This window comes from Diuraphis noxia, unplaced genomic scaffold (genome assembly GCF_037042655.1).
Source record: "Diuraphis noxia isolate RWA-SAM2 unplaced genomic scaffold, SU_Dnox_SAM2 contig0004, whole genome shotgun sequence".
NCBI classification, from domain to species: Eukaryota; Metazoa; Arthropoda; class Insecta; order Hemiptera; family Aphididae; genus Diuraphis; species Diuraphis noxia.
In genome coordinates, this window is record NW_028301714.1 from 34,871,390 (window position 1) to 34,885,916 (window position 14,527).

The window sequence follows — 14,527 nt, forward strand, 5'->3', positions numbered from 1 at the left end:
TAATTATTATAGCATATATATCAGCTGACTATGAAAACCTATTATATTATAATAATATATAGCAAATTGCAACTTACAGTAGCACATAAGTTATCGTTTCTACTAGTTACCTTTAGGCTATATTAAATATTAAAACTATAAATTCAGTAATTATATGGCGGAATAATAATTATAAACATATGTATAATAGGTATCACAGGTTTCATCACTTCTGATTTCTGACTTCATATATTATTTATTATCTACACATATAATATATATTCTATATAAGTGCGCCATAATATTAATAAGCCGTTATGTATATATAAATACAAATTTCAAAAGTTAACTAATTTAGTGATACTGTTTACTGTGTTAGTGGTAGTGATTTTCTTTAATTATAGATGACGATATATAACACAACGTAAATGTTCAAATACCTATTAAAAACGTTTTGAATTTTTTTTTTTTAAATATAACATACATTGATTTTTATTTTACACATCATTTTCGACGTCATAGACTATGTGTTGATCTTTTGAACATTCAGAAGAATACAGTCATTCGTACAGAGGAAAAAACACTCCAACATTATAATAAAACACTGTATTATATACATGTGATGAGAAAAACATTATGTACATATTTGAAATAATTTTTTTCCGTTCACTCGAAAAGTTGATATAAATATACACAAATGTAGAGAGGTACCTTATATATATCTTCGACGGCTATATAATATGCAGTCATTTAGCCCGGGTAGTTTGTTTAGCCGAATTTCTAAACGAGCGTGTGAGAAAACCAAACGTCGTGTCGTAAACGCGGAACACGTATAATAATATATATGATGTATTGTAGTATACATACATAAGTACATATTATATATATAATATCGGTATGCGTATACGAGTGCGCGCGCGCCGGGTGACCGTGTGAACGACACAACTGCCGTGATGATGACGGCGGTGCCATACGTATTATATTATACCTATATAAAATCCGTACAAACAAAAAATAACCGACCGCCGCGTCCGTCTGGCAAAGGGACTTTCCGGTAAAATCGTCTTGTTTAGGAGGTTCGAAAAGAGATAGAAAAATGTTTGCGCCGAGCAAACAGTAAATAAAACGTTTTGTGTGCGACGGCCGACTAGTATATTTATGTATATAATATATTAATATACATATATATACATTATACATATATGTAGGTATATGTACACGAGCGTTCGTGTTAAAATATTCGGAAATTATTGTTTCCGACCGTACATCGTCTCTGGTAGGTACCTATATACTTGTGTAGACATAATAATAATAATAATAATAATAATAATAATAATAATACCCATGTACGCATAACATATACACACTCGTCTTAGTGGTCGATCGGTCAACAAGTCTCCCCGTCCGGTCTGTGTCCGTGTTCGTCTCTCATCACGCGTTATATTATTTTCCATTGGTCCGACAAAAGGGCCGTGTATCGTTTTCACGCCACAGCGGCGCGGACGGGTCTCATTAATTATCGCTTACCGCGCGTACACCTCGGCTATCCATCATGCACATTGCTGCACACGCACACTTGTCTCCGGCGGCTGCGAGACGACGAAAAAGAGGACGTCCGGTTCGCTATATTATATTATTTCTATTATACTCGAGTATAATATTCTCAATGTGTACGAAATCACCAGAAAAAAAAATCAAGTGTACCTTTTCAAATCAGTCATACTATACTATTATAGTATTATACATTAACATAATAATATCATGTAGGTACCAAGAGTGAAAAGAAGACATAAATAGGTAGTATGTAGTATCAAATACCATAACTATGCGAGGTACATAATTATGCTTGGACTTTTAGGAAATTTAAAACTAAAAATGTGTAGCCGTATATTTTGCTAGGATTTTTGGTGGAGATTTTCATTGTTAAAGACTCTGGGCTTCTATATACTCTCTTTCCTAAAACCGCTGACGTGGGTAAAGAAAATTGGCAACGTTTGCATTTTATGTATAGTTTATAATATTGCATATAATTGTGTATATTTCGAAAAATGCATGTGATCGCGTTATTTTTCAACGTTTGTACAATGAATTTAGTTTAATACGTCGAAATATAGTAAATCATAACATTTGATTTGTTATTGGCACCGTTGTTTTAAAACGATATCGCATTTCTTAATTACAAGGCCGTGTTTAATAACGATGATGTCTGATAACGTGTGTACAAAAACTTATTTGCATATATTTATTTACAACACGATTTAAAAAATGGTTTATAATAGTTATAAAAACAATTAGTATACCTTCTTAAATAAAACGAGTAGGTACTAAACGTGTTACGATACTTGTATGCATACTACATGTATATAATATACGTATACCTATACCATTATAATATTATTTACGTGTAACTATGTAAGTACTGCAATGTGTCGGTAGTAAACATTATCGCAATTCGTATAAAGCGGTTCACGCTCATGATTTGATTATTTTTAAATTAAAACAATTAGTAATTGAATAACAAAGTGCCGATAATTATAATAAACGGCCTGGTTTCGCGAACCCAATTAAACAAGAAGCTAGTTTATTGTTGCCTATTGCGTTTTACATCATTGGCCTAACGGATCTGCTATAATTAGATTGGATGTTCATTACATTTAACCTCACAGAAGAATTATTCATAAAAAAAAACAATGCGGTAGGTATAGCCACTCATAGCCGCGGTTAAACCGTAAGTGTTCGGATTAGGTATATAGATAATTAAAATTTGCATATGACATTTCTTTCACGAAATCCCACACATTTTAAGTCACATGTTTAAAAAAAAATTCCTTAATTTGTATTTGAAAAACGTACATTAAAAATTCAAATAAACATTGGTTGACCATTTGACCAGTTTATGAAAAAATATTATTTTTATTTTTTGGTTACTCGTGTATTTTGATGATTTTAAAAAATATTATAATTGTTTAGCATCACAAAAAGTCATTACTATAAATAAATAATCCTATATAAAGTGTAATACATAATATATTATATATTGTTTATCGTACAAGTATACAACTGAATTTCTAATTTAGAGTTCGGTTTCGGTAAATAAAACATGATGTACAAATACACGCCACACGCATATTATGATTATATACGTGTATATAAATTGGTACTTACGCTTAAAGATGCAATAATTCGTATAATTTAATATTTATTATCGTTTTACGTGACAACACTGACATAATAGTATAATAAAACTAAAAGAAGTCACCCTTAATTCATAAAGACAAACGTGAAAAATGATTGTCGAATAAAGGAGGAACCTTCGAATTATTTTAAATTGATGTCATGTTAAACAATAGAATGAGGGACCTTGGACCTTGTATCCAACTAGGAGTTTTAAACCAAGAAAAAATATTTTACCAATTTAAATTAATTTAAAGAGTAAAAATCTTAATCCTAAAATTCTTATCAAAAGCTTTTAATTAGTCAAAATGTTTTAAAATTGTTTTTGTGTAATTAGCAAAAATAATTTAAAAATAACAAAATAATAAAAATAGTTTTATATCAACAAAGATTTCATGAATTGTAAAAAAATTTATCTTGTAATTTCTTATATACATATGTAGATTGTAGATAATGTAATTTATTTTTAAAATCATTGTTTTTTTTAATAATAACATAAGTATTAATAAAAAAATTAAGTTGTATGATAATATATTAGTCGATTTTAGTTAGATAATAATTAATATGGAGCATAGGTAAATCTTAAACATGTATATATGTACATATAAAGTTGTACTTATAATAATAATTATAACGTATAATACGGTGCTTTATTGTCATGTTATATTTTTTATATCTATCAACAGAGAATTAATGGAAGACACTACAGCAGTAAAAGCAACAGTTAATAATAAAAGTAAATTTTAATCAAACTAATATTCAGTCATGATTAAAATATTTTAATGTGTGCAAAAAATTATAAAAGATAAATGACATGTCTAATTTTAATTAAATTGTGTCAATAATAACTTTAATTTATAGAGGTATCAGTCATAACTCATAAATATAATAACTATTGATGCTTAGGAATAATGTATATAAATTATAATATATCCGCATTAAAATTTATTATGATTTATTATTATTATTATTAATATATTTTTTATACTTATCAAGAAGACAATTTAATATAAATTATGATCTAATAATTGTCATCATAGCCTTCTTACGTAAAGATTTATTTTTATTATAGTTTCTACTGCAATTTTATTATAATATTATGTATATTACTCATAATATAATAGGTGTAGTAAATAATACCTAAATATACTATATATACATGATTATTCACAAACGAAGTATTCGTTATAACCGAAATCGTTAAATATAATGTAATGTATTATGTAATAATGTATTTACCATAAAATCAGTTAAAATTGGTAGGTATAGTCGAAACCAGTACCAAATCATTTATAACTAGATCACAGAATTTTTCAATGCCCTCAAAACATTTCATAAATATGTATGAATTTAAATACAACTAAAAATAAATCTATATCATGTATAATGTATAATGTATATAATATGATGTATAGATAAATCATAGTACCTAAATATTATATTATATACACTCGTTTATCGATCTCATTGCTTTTTATATAAACAACATGTATTTATAAAAAATGTTTTTTGTATTTTTTATTTATAAGCATTAAATAAAAGTTCTAAAAACTAATTTAAAAAATGAATATATTTATATTAAACGATTTTCGAGTTTTTATAAATTTTCCTTAAAAAACATAACATCAAACTATCGAAGGCAAGCATATAGATACAATATTATGTTCAAGTAAACACGTGCAAATTAATACAGTTTATTTATGATATTGTGATTGCAATGCAGCGTATAAAATTAAATTTAAAATATGTCGAATACGCTATTGAAAAATCAAAAATTAATAGGTATACCAATACCATGTTATAATCTGTGTAATCAGTGGCGGCGCCAGACTTTCTTTGGTTATTGAGGCAATATTTTATTTACAATCAATAATGATCATCATTTGGGGTGCTAATATTATAATGCTTTTCCTTTTTTTATGTTATGCTAATCAATTGTATATACTTTAACTGATTAATTGATTATTATCATTATAACAATTTATATATTCTTTAAAAAAAATGTATGCTGCGCACAGGTATTCTCAAAAAAAAATATGACCTTTCTGGAATCTTATAAAGTTATAACGATTACTGTTAGTATAGTTATAGGGAGATGGGTGATAAAAAATTATTGTTATTTATTACGCTATCTGAATATTACAGTATACATCGACATACAAAATATTAATGTATTTTATTCTAAGATAATATTTATGTTTTAAATTAAATGGGTAATTGATTACGCGATTGAAAAAAAAATAATTATAATAATTATAATTTATAACTGAAGAATCACGTTGTGGATTAATCTGCGAAGTACCTAGTGCTTAATAAGTACCTATACAGTCTATACTCTTGTAACATGTCATTACTCATTCAGTCATTCGTGTATCGTATAGTGTACATAATATAATAATGTCACACACGTTGTATACTATAATATATTATATAAATTAAGAGTCACCTGACGAGTCTGCGCGAAATCGATATACATTGAGCACGTTTTTTTCACACGTCTACCGCCCGCGCAGTGTGTGCAGCGTGTGAATGCCTATTGCCGATTGGCTGGCGCAAACTCAACGACGATGATCGTAAACGGACGTTTTCTCCGTTCAAGGAACACGATGTACACTCGAGTCGCGTCATCACGGGCTTTGCATATTGCATTTCAAAATACACAATAATACGTTCTAAGGTATTCTAGTATCTTCGAACCTATATCTATTACTGTGGAACATTTTAGATATTATAATACATTATAATACTATTTAGGCCTGGCGTACTTTGATAATTTTAAGATGTGTGAGAGGTAAAATATTTTTTGTCCTATGATATAATCATTTCAAATTTCAATATATTAAGTAGTTTTAACTTGATAATTTGCGATTATTTATTGCTTAAGTATCAAACAATTAAAGTAAAATCAATATAGGTACCTATTACACATTTATATAGGCAGGTTAGGAGGTACCTATATTGAAATGAATACATTATTATTTGCTTAATATTGTAATTTATCAAGTACTATAGCTAATACCTAAATTAAATTATTTATTATTTAATGAGAAACAAAATATACGAGTAAATATAAGTTATTAAACAAATCTTATATTCGTTTGTTCATTTTTTAATATCGGTTAATAGTAAGTTTAATACTTTAATTCCCACCATCACACACACGGCAATTAGAAAATATTGATATTTTCACAACATTTTATATAGATGGTTCTTGAAATATTTAAAATAAATCGTTTGAAAATAACGTTATTAAAATATTAATCAGTAAAATATTTAAAAAATTAAAACTTATCCAGAGTGACCCCAACCACATATACGCGAATGCCATTAAGACTATGGCTATACGCTTTACATAAAATATTCTGTATAAAGTATCCCTCCTGTGTGTGTGTGTGTGTGTGTGTGTGTGTGTGTGTGTGTGTGTGTGTGTGTGTGTGTGTGTGTGTGTGTGTGTGTGTATGTGTGTGCGTGTTCATCTGTTTCGGCCACAACTATGCGGATCGGTGTCCGGCTTTCGTTTGTATGTCACGTCAAGATCCGATTACACAGCGCACATACATGACCACAAGAACGTCTCTTTGCAGGGCCGTCTGGTATGAAACGGTGACGGCGGTGTGTACCTATGTATATATAATTTAATACGGGGGGAGACCAAAAACAAAATCACTTTTTCCCAAAACCTCCTCCTTCACACCCTGTCCATCACTTATTATTTTACTGAAGAACAAACAATAAACGTATATACGACTTATACGAGTGTATATTATGTACCTATATGAAATAATAATAATAATAATAGTATACGTATATTGTATAATAATAATAATATATATATAGGTACATGCCGCGCGCGTGTATACTCGCGCTATTATATAAATACACGGGTACCTATATACGATGGCGACGCGAGAGAAGCGTATGTTTATGTAAACACGACTCGTGCGGTGAGTGTAAAGCAAACTCCGAACAAACTCGTACAAGGGATGATGGTGCATAATTTGTTGTTCTTTTTTATCCTTTATTTTTTTCCAAACATCAAATAATAGGCGATCGTGACCTGTCCAAAACTAGAATCCCACAACTCGTTAAACCTACCATGTATATACACATATACATATTTATGTAATATGTGTATAGGTACCTACTACCTATAAATATATATTATAATGTGTATAATAATATTATATACGCAGTGCATACGATTAACCTTTTCGTTTTATCCCATGTTTACCCATATAGCGATTTAGTTATACTATAACACACACGCGCGCGCGCGCTGGTACCTATATGATGGCTGGTAGTAGGTATATAACTTATATATATATACGCGCGTAATAATAATAACGTATGCACTATTACAGCACGTACGATACATACATATGCTTACACTATATATACATATATATATATAATACTCGTTCATATATATAACATGAATATATATACATAATATATAACATTGCGGTGTCCTGTAAATGCGTATTTTTATTTATATATATTATACCTATATGTAGGTATTATTATTCGCCGGCCGCCGTGTACGTTATTATAACGACGATATAGGTAACTACCTACCTATCTCATACCTACCTGCAGTCTGACTGCCTACCTCGCGTACACAAATACACAATGCCATCATTTTATACATAATATACCGACACATATACATATACCTAATAATAGCGTTGTGAATGGACATCAATATATAATACATGTATATAGCTTATTTATGTATACGCGCCTCCCCGCCGTTTGTCATCACGTATATTACCCTTTATAAATATAATAATAATATAATAACAATCTGATGCATCCTTTCGCGGATTTCCATCGCGGCGTATACTGTTCGGACTATATATATATACACACACTCGTCATTCTCACACATGCTCACTCGTTTACCTAATAATATTCCAGTCCAGAATTCCGCACTGCAGTACATTTCCATTATAATATGTGTAATATTGTTATTACATTTATTATTATAATATGCTTCACGTGTTTGATCCCCGTACAAAAGATAAATATTTACACGATTTTCAATTTTACAGTGAAAAAAAAATAATAGATGTTGGTAGGCACATAATATTATTATAATCTCGACAAAAATTCCAAACGAAATATTTAAATTGGATTTTCTCTTCATAATGACTATTGCTACAACACTTATATTAGATACAATGTAGGTATATATTATTTAGGTACGTAAATGGTAATACACTAATATGGAGTAATACTATACGCGCGTTTCGGACACCAAACTGTGTGGTTAATTTATTGTTTCATCTGTTAAGTATTCTCCGACAAACTGAAAAAAAAAAACAAATAAAAATTATTACTTATTTTGTAAATACTCATTAAAATCATTCATATTCGTTTATCAGCTCCGCAATTGCTTTTACTAATGATACCTATGTATTATTCAAGATAACTAAAACAACTGTTTATTCGATAAACTACACATTATAATATTCATGGTTTAACAATATTAGGTATTGAAACAGCTATTATAATGCCTGTGTACGTTCGGTTCGTAGTTCATATTCATGTAATGTATGTACTATATAAGTACTATGTATTATGTCATATTATATGTGCACTCGATATATTTTCGTACGTGAAGAAAAAACAGTAGGTATTAAGTGCAAACAAAAACCATTAATTATCTCTTGCAAGCCGCAATTGCAGCTTTTAGAGAACACGACGTGCATAATATATTTATATGTCAAAAGAAAAATAGAATGTTATCGTTAGTTTATATATAATATCAGATTTTCTATTTAAATAAAATACATTAATGTTAAAGTGTTATAATGTTGTAAATGCGTAACGAGTTAACGTGCCACCCCGGTGTATACTTATTAACGGCTAATATTGCAGAGTAAACTGTACACTATATAAACATATATATATATAAATAATTAATTGTATTTATAAATTATAATGATCGTCGGTAAAAGTGTAGGACGTAGGTGGTACATACGTTTATACATTTAAAGTATGTATGAATAAATGTATAACAATAATATATAGGCACGCGTCATTAAACGCAATGTTTATTCATTAATTGTATCGTAAATTCGTAACTATATTTTTAACCTTTCGGCCCTCGTTCTACACAGATATAATACATAAAATTATATGTAACAGTGGCGTGGCGAACTTCCTTAAGTTATGAGGTACAGTTATATTGTCAGACCCGCCACCCACTCCACCCATCACAAAAAACATTAAATAATTTTTTTAAGACAAAATATTTTTATTAATTTAAATAATGCTTTTTTTAACACATCAAATGATCTTTGAGGACACCCACCACCCCTCAAACTGAGGCACGTACTTCAAATGTAGTCCTTCGTCACGCCAGTAATATATGCAATATATTATAAAACCTATATATTATTACTACAATATACTTTCCGAACACACATAATCTATGAAAATTATGTACGGAAAAATTGTCAATATTTTAACTAAGTCACATATAAACGTTGCCGGATATAATAAATATTTTATTCTCAATACATTCTCTGATGTATGTTTTATCACACAGCAATATTGTTGAACTATAAATTATAGTAACCAAGTTCTCATGAGACAGCGATTGGTATTTTATTTCGGAATCCAATACATAGTTGTTAAACATTCGAGAACGTCTAAAGCGTTACGTAGTACCTACCTATTATATATATATATACAGCTAGGCACAGCCCACAACTATTTAATGTGATATGTATCGTCGGCGTCTTCTATAGTTGTTTTTTAAGGAATACATTATACAGAACTGTCCCATAATATAAGGATAGGAGTATAGGATGTTTAAAATTTCGCTGTCGTGTATGTCGATTGACGGTAGGTATACCTTATACGAGTATACAACTGCATGCTATATATCGGAGAACGGAGAAGCTGGTAATAATAGTAATACACAATATTATCTCATATAAAACGTATCGGTTTCAGAGACCTATATATAAATATAAATATATAATACCTAATTTAGGTCATTATATATATTGTTCTGTGATATAGGTATATGTTTATGAATCGGGGAGCGGTGGACCTATATAATAATATATTATATGTACTGCAGCGAGTCCTGCAGAAGGTCAGCTGACCTATATGAGTTCATATATTATATCTGACATGAGAAGTGGTAGCCTGTTTATGAGATATACTGATAGAGAAGCCTCTAAATTACTTGATCGAATAAAATTTTAAAAATGTACAATACTCTCGTCGAACGAGATATACAATATTATCAATTATCATGTACTTTCGAAAATACGAATCGTGGAAAAACGTTCCATTGTAGTTATGTGCGTATTTCCAGTACGAGAACTTTGAAATGCGTCGATTTTTTTTGTTTTAAGCATAGGCGCAATTAGAGGGGTAGGGGGTATTAGCCCCCTCCCAAATATTTATCCAGCTTCCACATAATAGGTACAAATATAAATTAAAAAGTAAGCCATGACCTACGAAATTTTTCTTATTAGCGGGTCTGTGTAACTTATAAAATTCAAGCCCCCCACCCAAATTAAAAAGTCGACCCAATGGCTTTATGGAGGTTCAGTGTATAGACATATCAAAATATTATGATAACCTGCAGGTAATATTGTTAAACTATTACAGTGTATTACTCTCATGTACACATAATATTATACGTATATATATATTAATGTATCGTTTTATTAATATGATGTGAACGTCGGTTGGTCGGGAGAAGAGAAAACTCGTAAAAAATAAGACTTAAATGCTTCCTCTCAACAGCGTCGTCATGATATCATTAAACGTGAGCGCGCGCGCCAGCTAGGTTGCATGCAATGTAGCGTATAATATTATGCTCCATCTTCTAAATCCGTCCCTCTCGACGCGTCGCGCTGCAAGTGTCCGTTTTATGTTTATTGCCCCGACCCCCAAGGCACACGTGAACTATCGGTCCCAGTATAATATAATATAATATTGTAATAACACGTATTTAATATTGTACATTCGATGTCCCTCTTCAAGTCACTACACCGTACGCCGTGTTTACGACTGCGGCGACAATCCGGTTTTTCGGAAACTCGGAAATTAATATCGTTATAATATACTGTATATTATTACTATTATCACTACTAATGCTATTATTATTATTAGTATCGGTATACTTCTTCACTCGCAGCGGCGGGTCCCGAGGGCGATTAGATCACAGATGTTGGTGTGTGATGGCCATACGCCGTGGAAGGTGAACACGGTCGTGGTCGTCGCGCATACATACCTACGTAGAGGTATATTATACATATACATTTATACTTAAATGTATAATATAATAGTGAGTGCACGCCGCACGGACGGAAAAGAATTATTGCCCTTTTTATCTCATTAACTAATTTATCGTGGTCGCACGACGGCTGCAGTGAGAAACAGAGATGATGTTTAATAAAAAAAAAAAAAAACAAACAAACTACCACTACCACTCCAAATCATTTATTATTATTATTAGTGTTTTTTTAATGGCGTTTAAAAAACAGACAAATCAGTGGCTACGATCTCTTCTGGTTCCCGCTCGTGTGTGTGTATAACGATTAATATACACCGGGAAGGCAAACAGTATTTATATATAAATACATGTATAAGCAGTTATTTTTCACTCTTTTATATCGCTAATTTACCGCGAGATTACCGCCAAAGTCAAACGAATAGCGTGTGTATATTGGTCGGCAGCTAAACTGCTAAACTCGCCAACGTTATTTTTGTACGTGATCATCGCAATATTTTAGGTTGAGAATTATTTACACATTATTACTTCTAGCGATTTACGAGATTTTAACGATGACGTATGGCATACGAATTATTACCTATACTATTACTATACAATACCCAACCGTGACTTATAATTCCTTCCTACATATATTATAATATACTACCTATATATAAGTCCCCCAGTGGCGGATTTGAGGGGGGGGGCGACGTGGCGATTGCCCCTCCCTAGGGAATTGTTTTACTTAAATCATAGCGCCGTATAGATAAAATGAACATGAAATTCATAATAAAAGTCATAGTCATAACATTAAACTCATAAATAAATGATACAAAAAAAGGTATTTTTTTAATATGAAAATCGGAAATATGTATTCAGTTTCGTCTTTATTATTACTTATTACTTATCCATCTATGATACCAATTCGCCCTCTCCTCAAATGATCTTCAGATCCACTATACTGTACTCACCTTGCTGCAAGTTCTGTATATAGTAATCGATTATATTGTTCCGTGTTTTTCAGAGACAAAAATCAACACGAGGACGATGGGCTGTTTCCCAGGTGACAGCGTGGTGACGACAGGCGCGGGCGTGAAGAAGCGTATGAAGGATCTGCGTGTCGGCGAGTCGGTACTGGCGCTGTCCGACGACGGGCTGCTCCGGCCTAGCGAAGTGCTATTGTTCCTGGACCGGAGCGTGACGGCGCGGACCGAGTACGTGACGCTGGTGACGGACACGGGCAAGTCGATAACGGCGACGCCCACGCACCTGGTGCTCCGGTGGGAGAAACCGGAACGGTCGCAGATCCGACACGCCAACCCGGTGTACGCGAAAAACGTGCGCGTCAACGACACGCTGCTGACGGTGATCAACGGCGACAGCGGGCAGCTGCAACTGCGTACAGAGCGCGTGGTCGCAGTAAGTCACACCGAGAAGGTCGGACTTTACGCACCACTCACGGTCGACGGCACCGTCGTCGTGGACGACGTCGTGGCGTCGTGCTACGCGGTCATCGACAGCCAGTGGCTGGCGCACCTGGCGTTCCTGCCTGTCCGCGCGGTGGCCGCCATCCGGACGTCACTGTACAACCTCGTCTGGCGGCTGGGCCATCCACTGCACGACGCACCGTCACTGTCGCCAACGATCGACACAGTACAGCCCGCCGACGGCATACACTGGTACCCGCGGATGCTGTACGCCATATCCGACTACGCAATACCAGCCAGTTGGATGGACACGCACTGATCGATCGCGCGCGCTTGATAATAAATTATATATTTTTATAACTGTTGTGATTTATCATTTTATCATTAATATTTATTTTACATACATTATTGATATTATACTACATTAGATATTTTCGTACCAAACCCGTGCGTGGACTTTGATTTTTTTTTTTTTTGCTACGTCCACTGTACGTCGTGTACTTAACACTGGTTTGTGACATTCCGTCTCACGAAATGATGTACGACCCAAAAGCAGTCTTCAAACGAATTGTATGCCAAAAATTATTGAATTTTTTATTTTTTATTTTTCACTTTTGTACATGTTATTGTGTGTGTATATATTATGTATATAATAATATTATAACGTAAGTATTGTATAATTTATTAACGACAAACTGTTTCTCGTACGTATATCTCGAGATACACACGTATATACATAGGTAGTCACAATACTATATTATATGGACATCACAGATCGTATAATTTAGTATATAATATTTGGGTATATTCTTATTACTAAAACTGTATATTATATATGTGTAGGTACAAGCACTCCTCCGGGTAGGCTCAAACAGGATGGAAAATATTTTGGAACTTAAAGTTTAAACCACTTCCTATCCAACAACATATTTCTTTGAATGTATGTCAAATTTAACTTTTTATTAAAACTTCGCAGACTTTAATTCTCCAAAAAATTGTAGGATATCCGTGCCTACGTGTAACGTTTCAACCACAGCGTCTCATATTGCTTCAACCGAATATCACTCTCCGAATGTTAATAACGCTTCCGGATTTAGTCCCTTTTTTATATTGTTCTAGTGATTTTTTTTTTATCAAATCAATTAGAAAACGATGATATATTATACCACTGCTAATTTCTACAAATAGGTAATACTAGTATATTAATAATAATATTTATTGTAAAATTGTTTCATTTTTACCTTTTGTACGTTTAGGTATAGCATTTACTATATATTATATTGTCGTATAAACGGACGCATTGTTATTTATATTACACATTGTATGTATAATGTATACGTGTAAATTGTTTTGTATCATATGACTATTTATTTTTTTAGCTCCCTCAATATCATATGTTCGTTCACTAAATATTATAATTTTTGATGTAAAAATATGTGCCTGTATAGACAAATAAAATTACATGCATTTTATGAGTGATACTTTTATATATTATTCTCATTTCTAAGTATAGAGTCCTCACCGTTATCATCCCATCATTGTCTTTGAGTATTTGAAATATTAAATATTTATGAAGCAGTTAAAAAAATTGCAGACAATCGTTTTGAATTTGACCTGACTTTATCAACAAGAAGACCTATAGACGATAGTTCCACGCCAGCCACATAAATTGTCAAATGATGAATAAATAAATGATCAATCCTGT

The 14,527-nt window shown here is 31.9% G+C and overlaps 1 protein-coding gene and 1 long non-coding RNA gene across 2 annotated transcripts in view; one reads left to right on the top strand and one right to left on the bottom strand.

Annotated features, from left to right (window-relative positions):
* hh (hedgehog signaling protein) overlaps window positions 1-14,294 on the top strand; it is a 42,511-nt gene extending 28,217 nt beyond the window's left edge. The window contains exon 4 of the mRNA XM_015518780.2: window positions 12,420-14,294. Within this exon, the coding sequence (XP_015374266.2) occupies window positions 12,420-13,141 (722 nt within the window). The 3' untranslated portion in view covers window positions 13,142-14,294. The remainder of the gene's footprint in view (window positions 1-12,419) is intronic.
* On the bottom strand, window positions 8,229-12,491 carry LOC149056001 (uncharacterized). The gene is made up of 2 exons (XR_016191405.1): window positions 12,367-12,491; window positions 8,229-8,461 (listed from the first exon to the last, which is right to left on the bottom strand). It is a non-coding gene; the product is annotated as an uncharacterized LOC149056001 (long non-coding RNA).
* Window positions 14,295-14,527: the final 233 nt, after the last annotated feature.